Source organism: Egretta garzetta, unplaced genomic scaffold (genome assembly GCF_000687185.1).
Source record: "Egretta garzetta isolate BGI_Z169 unplaced genomic scaffold, ASM68718v1 scaffold628, whole genome shotgun sequence".
NCBI classification, from domain to species: Eukaryota; Metazoa; Chordata; class Aves; order Pelecaniformes; family Ardeidae; genus Egretta; species Egretta garzetta.
Window position 1 is genome coordinate 293,272 of NW_009260535.1, and position 8,632 is coordinate 301,903.

At 47.9% G+C, this 8,632-nt stretch overlaps 1 protein-coding gene across 1 annotated transcript in view; it reads left to right on the top strand.

Annotated features, from left to right (window-relative positions):
• The first annotated feature begins 4,714 nt into the window (after positions 1-4,714).
• Positions 4,715-8,632, top strand: part of EFHC1 (EF-hand domain containing 1) — a 21,461-nt gene continuing 17,543 nt past the window's right edge. The window contains exon 1 of the mRNA XM_009644603.1: positions 4,715-4,759. Coding sequence (XP_009642898.1) covers positions 4,715-4,759 — 45 coding nt within the window. The remainder of the gene's footprint in view (positions 4,760-8,632) is intronic.

The following is an 8,632-nucleotide window of genomic DNA, read 5'->3' on the forward strand; positions in this document are numbered from 1 at the left end:
CATCAGCTGACTCTGTATCATCTGTCTAGGGAGTCTGACTGACCTCCAACGCTGTCCACGCCGTGTGGAGTAACTTGGGTGTGACCTGTCTGATAGGAGAAAGGCTCTGGGCCTCCAACAGCCCTACTGTGGTCATGGCCAAAAGGCTATGAGAGTAAAGTAGTCTTTGTCCCCCTCTTCATGGTGCTTTTCAGGACACCAAGCATGCCTTGGTGGGCCTCGTGGGAAAGCTGACCTTGAAACTGCAGGGTTGCTTTTCTCTGACCAGTCTGAATCTTGCACGTTTTTATCAGCACTAGATGAAGGTAGAACAGGAAAAGGCAGGAGCAGGGTGACAGCATTAGGGTCCTGTGTGACTTTGGGACAGGTTTGTCCTTGAGACTTGGTGATTCCTGTGTGGAGTAGCAAAGATAGCAGTCAGGGACACGTAATGTCCGTGGGTCAGTCCCGTCCAAGGTGTAGAAAGGGTTGGTTTACTGTGTCCCCTCTAGATGAGTCTCTTCTGAGCTTGCTTGGGGGGAAATACCAGGTACGGAGCCACACTGTTGCACTGAAGTTGGTAGCACTTGCAGGACAGGCTGCTCAGAGCCAATGCAGAGACAGGGTCCCATGCAGCCTGGACACCTTCTGTTTGACCCACTGCTTGCTTTCCATAGTAAACCCTGGCATGGCTCCTCCCAGCTATAAACTGTGCAAGAGCTGCAACCTCAAATGCCTTGACATCTGGCAAATTCCTAGGAGGTGTAAATCTTTGCTGAAAGCAAGGAAGCCATGGGATCTATTCCAGCCACAGATTTGTCTCACTGAATCCAAGGGCGGGCAAATGAATTGTGATTGCTGGTTCTGAGCAGGCAGAGTTTAGGGTTGGGGATATGGTTTGTGGTGACAAGCACTGATTTCTGCACTTGATCTGTTTTTTAACTATTGAGATGTGAGTGTATGTGTGTGCGTGCATGATTTATTACCCAGAAAAGCTTTGCCTTTGGCTTTTTCATCTGCAGAGTCTCCTAGTTGGGTCACGATTAGCCTGAAGGAAACAGTGCTATGCTGCTGGAGGAGCAAGGTGGGCCAGACGACAGCATGTCTGAAAACAGATCTATTAATAGGTGCTTTGCTGTGTCCTGTGTTTTGTGGACACATTTGAAGCTCATGGCTCTATCGACAAATTAAATAGGGGGAGGGAAGTAAGCTTTGAGTACAGGAGAAGAAATTGTAGGAAAGCCTTCAGGAGGTCATCTAGTCCACCCGTTCTCGTCACTCTAGGCCTCCTGGTTTACATCCAGTCCAGCTTAGAAATTAATTACTTCATTTCCCACCGTGTATTTTGATGGTACAGCCATGCTGACCTACCAGTAAATTTGCCTCAGGGGAATGGCAAGTGGGGATGGTCCCACTTACACCTCGTCATTCCCCTTCCCTTGCACAGAAGCTCATCTGACCACAGAGTGAGCCAGTGCCAGGAGATGGATTAGCAGAGGACCAATCCTACTGAAAAAATGTCAGGAATTATCTGCTGGTTTTAACTTTCAGCCATTTCACTTGGTCAACACTGCTGCCTGCAGGCAAGGGCCAGAGCAGAGGCCAGCAGCAGTTCCTCCTTGCAACAGCAGCTGGTTGCTCAGCTAGCTTAGCTGCACAGATGGACTCCTCCCTCTGCGGTCTCTGTGGCTTTGCTTGTGGGTCTCCTCCCAGCTTGGGGAAAGACATCCAGTGGGAGCGGTGCTTTTTCTCATAGCTTACTTTGCCTTGCTTTTGTGGTAGGTAAAACAGAATAAGCTACCGAGTGTGAATCTGGCTGGATGGTATCAGTGGGCTCCTGTGCAAGAAGGGGAGTAAACCAGGCTGGTCCAGAGCTCCTTTCTGGGCTAACACTGAGAGGGAGTGGGCATCGCTGCTAATAGCAAACCCTGCTCTGCTGCTACCCAGAGTTATACTGGTACCAAAGGAAGGGATCACCCAGGTGTTTCCTTCTCTAAGGGTTTGAAAATAGATGACATGTCTTTTCTGAGGTATTTCTGGTCATATGTCTTCTCCTCCCTGGTCCAGCGGAAGTGAAACTTCCCCTTCTGGAGCAGTTGTGTGACGGTGGTGGTGTTTTTATGTATGCTCATGTTACCCCTCAGGTGAAGCCACTCACGTCCCTGTGTGGCCCTGCACTCAGACCTGGAGCTGACCTCCTGGTTACTATGATGGGTTGATTTAGCAGGGAATTGCAATACAGATCGCTGCTGCTGTGAGGATGCACCCTTGTGTCACAAGGGGCTCACCAACACTGGAGCTTCCTTCATCCCTGTCTCCGTCCTCCTCTTCCTCCAACCAGCTTATTTCTTTCCCTCATCCCCCAACTTCATCCTTGTGCCTTATGCACCCCACCTGGGCAGACTCCACATGCCGTGCAGTCTGCTGCACCTCAGCTGGGTCGGGACTGGAAAAGTGGCTGCCAATGCCCTCCTGAAAGCCCTGCTGTTGATCTAGGGGAGACCAGGGATGGGTCCTGCGAGAGGAAAAGTGCCGCTGTGATAAATGCTCTGCTTGTTTGAGAGCCTCTCAGGGCCTTCTCGTTGAGCTCACTGCGTGGAGCACACCACCTTCCATCCTGGTGTTCCTCCAAGGAGGCACGGTTTGGGAGGGGTGTACCAGCAGCAGGGTTTGGTGAAGAGCTGACCACCAAAGGTTAAGCACATCCAAGATCCTGAAGGGACTGAGGTTGCAACCCTCTTCCCCAGGAATCTCTAGTCCTGAGACAGTATTTTTGCAGATCTTGCAACCTGGATCTGTACAGGACAACTGAGAATTCATCCCAATGTGCCTTATGCTATTCCTTTTTGGGATTCATCCTGAAGGAGCCCAGGGCTCAGAGGCAGCCGCTTTGCTGTGTGCCTGTCCATGCATGCCCTTAACAGCTGATACCCACTGACAGGATTTGCTTGGTGTACGGAGCAGAAGGGGAGGATGGAGAGAGGTGCCTTAAATTTGTATTTATGCCTAATGATTTATGTAACAAGGCAAGGACAGGTTCCTCATGTGCCTTGCAATTTACATCTTTTACTGACAAGATGATTTTTAAGCACTGTTTGTTACTAAACAGGAGTACAATAGAGTTTGTATTTTTTCCCTGGGAAACAGGGAAGGGCATGAGTGTTACGTATTAACCATCCCCTTCCCAATTCCCATCTGCTGACTTTGTATTGTTGAAAACATTGACAACATTTTAAGCTTTGTACTGTACTGATCATTATTTAAAAACCTTAGTGAAAAAAAAAAAAATCTGCAAAAGCAAAACGGTTGGTGTGGTGTGAAATTCCCAAATGCACAACTACAGAAGGTTATGAGTCATTAGGAAGAAAAATAGATAATAATTATAGAGTGGGTATATTAGAGTGGATAATAATTATAACAATAATGAACAGTAGGGTGTGGTTTTATCTGTGCATCTCAAAGCACTTTCCAGGTTTCACAGTAACTATAGGCTTTTCATTCCCTTTTCACAAGGGAAGTGCAGAATGGCTGCCATGGCACTGATGGGAGGGATTTAAGTTCATCATCCACAGAAGTACTTGGGTGTCCCATTTGCCTTAATTTCAATCAGAGGTGGCCTGGCACCAAAGCAGTGCAGCATCAGCAGCCACACTGTGAATACAAGCGCCCATTCAAGCAAAACATTTCAGCACATGCTTAAAATTAAGCTGAAGAGACACAGCCATTGATAGACAGAGGGATATATTAATCAGTTAGACGTGAGCCCACCTGAAATAAAGCTAGAGCTTCTGTTCTTCTTGCTGATAGCTGTGCAGAATCACAGAATGGTTGAGCTTGGAAGGGACCTCTGGAGGTCATCTAGTCCAATCCCCCCGCTCAAGCAGGGCCACTGAGAGCTTGGTTGCCCAGGACCATGTCCAGATGGCTTTTGAATATCTCCAAGGATGGAGATGATGCCGTTTCCCTGGGCAACCCGTGCCAGTGCTCTGTCACCCTCACAGTAAAAAAGTTTTTCCTGATGTTCCAGGACCCTCCTGTGTTTCCGTGTGTGGCCATGGCCTCTGGTCCTGGCACAGGACATCACTGAGAAGAGCCTGGCTCCTTCCTCTTTGCACCTTCCCTTCAGGTATTTATATACATTAATAAGATCCCCTGCCCTGAGCCTTCTCTCCTCCAGGCTGAACAGTCACAGCTCTTTCAGCCTTTCATCATAGGCATTTTGAGATGCTCCAGTCCCTTCATTATCTCGGTGGTCCTTTGCTGGACTTTCTCCAGTATCTCCATGTCTGTTTTGGACTGCGGAGCTCAGGACTGGACGCAGTACTCCAGGTGTGGCCTCACAAGTGCTCAGTAGAGGGCAAGGATCACCCTCCTCGACCTGCTGGCAATACTCGGTCTAATGGAGCCCAGGATACCATTTGCCGCCTTTGCTGCGAGGGCATGTTGCTGGCTTACGTTCAGCCTGGCATCCACCAGGACACCCAGGTCTTTTTCTGCAAACCTTCTTTCCAGCCAGGTGGCCCCCAGTCACCTCCGTGTCTGCTCATCTGGCCCATACATCGACAGCTTGTCTGTGAGGGTCTTATGGGGGGCAGCATCAAAAGCCTTACTGAAGCCAAGGTAGACAATACCTTTTGCTCTGCTCTCATCTACCAAGGCAGTCGTTTTATCACAGAAGGTTATCAAGCCATTCTGACTACTCCTGATGACTTTCTTGTCCTTCATATGCCCGGAAATGGTTCCCATGATTATCTGCTTCATCACCATCCCAGGGGTCAAGGTGGGGCTGACCAGCCTGTAGTTCTGGGGGTCTTCCTTCTTGCCTTTTTTGAAGACAGGAGTGGCATTTGCTTTCTTCCAGCCCTCAGGCACTTCCCCCAGTTGCCATGATCATTCAGATCATTGTCAGTGGCCTTGCAGTGACATCAGCTCATTCCTTCAGCACACGTGGGTACACCCCGTGCTTAAATGTTCCCTGACCTGATCCTTTTCCACCAAGGTACATGTTCCTTGGTCTAGCCTTTCCTCCTCTGCTCATCAACCTTGGCCATCACTCCGTGGCAGGGCTGCTGGTAACTCTCCCCCATCATCACTAGTTTAAACCCTCTTTACCAGGAGGATCATGTGTGATCGTGTGCATACCCCGTCCCCCAGGATATACACTCAGTGTGAATTTCAGTCCTCTAAAATATCCGCTCTTCTTCCTTCTATTATGACCATACTAATAATTCTAATTATTATTTCTTAATATAACATGCAGACCAAGGCTTTCATACTGCTGTGTTTTTACCCACCAGAGGGCGAGATGTCTTCATCTGTGGCCGCAGAGAGGCCTGCAGTGCCACGAAAGCAGAGCCTTCAGCGCTAGCTCTCCAGACAGGCTTAGGAAAAAATGCTCCCATTCAAGCAGGCATGCAGCCAACTCTGCAAAGAGATGCATTTCTGAGTGAGGGATCTGCTTTGCTAACGTCTCGCCCTCTGTGTAAATGACAGGGATTTCACCAGATCAGTTAGGCCAAAGTTTTATGTTTCCATAAAGTAAAAAAATAGAGAGGAATGGGAGAAAATACCAAAACAAAAAACTGGGACTGTTAACTTTTCTAACTAGAAACAAAAATAGAAACTTGCAGTATGCTGAGAAGAAACTGCTTGGTGATACTGTTTTAGGGAACATATTTACCACATGCCCATCATTATCCGATATCACACACACATCCTTGATGCATGAAAAGCCAGAGATGGGTATTAGCAAAAAAGGGAACTGGCCTATCCAAAGCACACAAAGCCAAATGCAAAAAGAAAGACAGCTTCCGTGTCAGAGGAACAAAACATTTTGTTTCGGTCATTTTGTGTCCCACCAGCCACAGAGGAGATGATGTGAAAGAAGGTAACGATTTTTACTTCAAGCACCAGATATCATCAGCAGCAAGTTGCCGCAAAAGAGGTTCTTTTACCCAATGGCAATCTTTATGTGGTCTTACCCTTGCAACTCTCTGATAAGATGGGCTAAGAGGCAGCTCTAAGTGAGATGTTTCCTTCTTTGTTCTGTTAAGCCGCTGTTGAAGATGGTCTCTCGGGGACTAGGTCAGGGGAATAATGCTTCCCAAAGTTCCCTGCTGCTCCTGTTGACTTCAGAGAAAGAAGTGAAGCCTTAGCAGCCCTGGAAAAAAATAAATGAACATGCCTGAAGTTTAAGGCATTAAGGTACCTGCTGTGTCTTAAATTCTGCAGCTGTTCCCAGTGATGGCTTATCCTTTACCCTGTAGTTCTTTGCTTTGTTCTGGCTGAAGGTAAAACCTACTCTTCAGTCCAAAACAGTTCCTCTTGCTATGAAGTGAAAACAGCTAAACTCATTCCTTAGCAGTAGCCTTTCCTACACACCCGTATCAAATATTTGGCCCTTTGGGGCCAATAGATGGGGTGGAAGAAAGGAAAAAATCCCGGCTTGTATTACTTCATCGGGGTGTTTGTTGGTCAGTTGGATAAATGCTGGAGATGATGACAAAGCTGTGTAGGAAGTGGTGTGGGAGGGTAGTCTGAGTTACAAATCCATGAATATTGCACTAGACTTGTGGGTACATGGGTGGCAAATTTCAGCCTCCCACCAACAACCCCGTGCTTCTGAGTATTTTTTAAGAGACCCATTGGCAGTAGTCCTTGGGCCCTTCAGACTACAGATGGGGTGTATGGAAACACCATCCGTCCTCCTTGCATGGGGATTCACCAGGCGGACTTTTTTTATTGCTGTGCATTACAGTAACATACATACACATAATAGCCCAGTCCCTCCTCTAAAATACATAAGCTTTAGACAGGTGAGAGAGAGACAATCTTGATAAAGACTTCCTTTTCCCCTTCATGAATAGAGAGGAGGCTAAAGAGGCTTGTCTTAACACTGGCAAGTCAGACTTGCCTGTACAGAAGTTGATATCAAAGATGCTGCTGAATCCAGATGTTCTGAAGGCTACTTCAATTCCTTACTCCCCATTTCTCCACTCTCCTGCTTTATGGTCGTTATTCCTAAGAAAGAACTGGCTTTTGCTATAGCTTTCCTTAGTCTTCATTTCTTCGTTCCCATCTCCCTTGGAACACCCAGGAGAAATGTACTGGGATCACAGTGTTTTGTTCCTGTCCCTGCTCATATCCAGACCCTAACATCCTACTTTGTGACCCGGGATAAATCCCCTGGCCTTAGTTCCCCACTCGTGAGAAGAGGAGGATAGCAGCACTCCTGCCCCATTGCAGCCTGTGCCCTGGGGCACTCTTGACACACAGCCCTGTTAAAAAGTTGCTGTTGCTCTCCTAGAGGATGATGACCCATGGCACACGGAGGCAAACTTCATTCTCTGAGGAAGGCCCTGGTCCTTGCTAAGTTCAGGAAACCTGCTAAACAGTGCTTGGATATCACAGCAGGAGAAACCAGAGAGAGCGCTTCGGTCCCAGCACCTGCATCTGAGTCAGCAGTCGCATCAGCAGCTTGCCGCCTTTCAGATCCAGCTCTTTCAGCCCTGCTTGGCCTTCAATCTATTATTTTCCTTTCTAAGCTCATCAGGCTCATTCTTTATCTCCCACCGGCTGGCTTTCTTCTCTCTCCCACACCATGCTTAGACAGAAACCGTCTGGCTGCATTTCTCTCTGCTTGACTTCTGCTTACAAAAACTCTCGGATCCTGCTGCCTGCCCTTGAATCGCGGCCTGGCCTGTCTTGTGTACCGTTGATAAAGAGACCGAGGGACAGACATACAAAAAACTCTTCTCTCCATGGTGATTGACTTGGCACTCTTTTTTTCTCTTACATTTGGGAGTGACTTTTGCACAACTGCTTTTTCCTAGATGCACTCCCCCTGCTGCTTCTTTTTGCTGTGTCCCTCAGAAAGAGGTAAAAACTGTGTTTAAAAGAGAGGAATTATGTCAGGACCACATAGGAAAGAAACCACTAATTCACAGCTAACATACCTACTCTATACATAATAAACCAGCACGATCACTTCTCCTGTTAAAATGTTCTGAGTGCTCCAGGTGATACCCTAAGGGTCAAAAAGACCCCAAATGTAAAATGGCTTACATGCATAAAATTTAGGCCTTATTGTCTAGCTTGCTGTTACTTTGCTAAAATTAGTATTGTCTAGCTTGCGGTTGCTTTGTTAAAAGTCAGTAGTGTCTAGCTTGGATTTTTTTGTTCTTCTTAAAGTCTGTAGTATAGTTACTTAGTGAATTTAGAACCCTATTCAAGGACGGGGAGAATCGGGAGGGGATGAAGCAAAAAGATAATAACGGTTTGCCAAGGTTGCCAGACTAGAAGGAATGAGAACTAATTTCGGTGACACAGGTGCGGGTTTGGCCCTCCACGACTCCTCTCCCTGGGCAGGGACAACTCCCAAAAGGCAGCCTGGATGCCATGCACCCCTTCGGGAAGCCAAGTGATTTGAACAGCACGGACGTAGCCCAGCTGTGCCGAGGGGGTGCAGGCCTGGCAGGGGGCCATGCTGAGTTTAAGCTGTGGGATGCTGAAAGGCCCCGGCTGGGCGTGAGGGGGAGGAGGAACATGGCGGCAGCCTGTGCTGGCGCGCTCAAATCCGTCAGAAAACAGGATTAACGCTTTCCACAGCCCCGGGACCGCTCCTTCCCCACACCGCGGGGACACGGTGCACCCC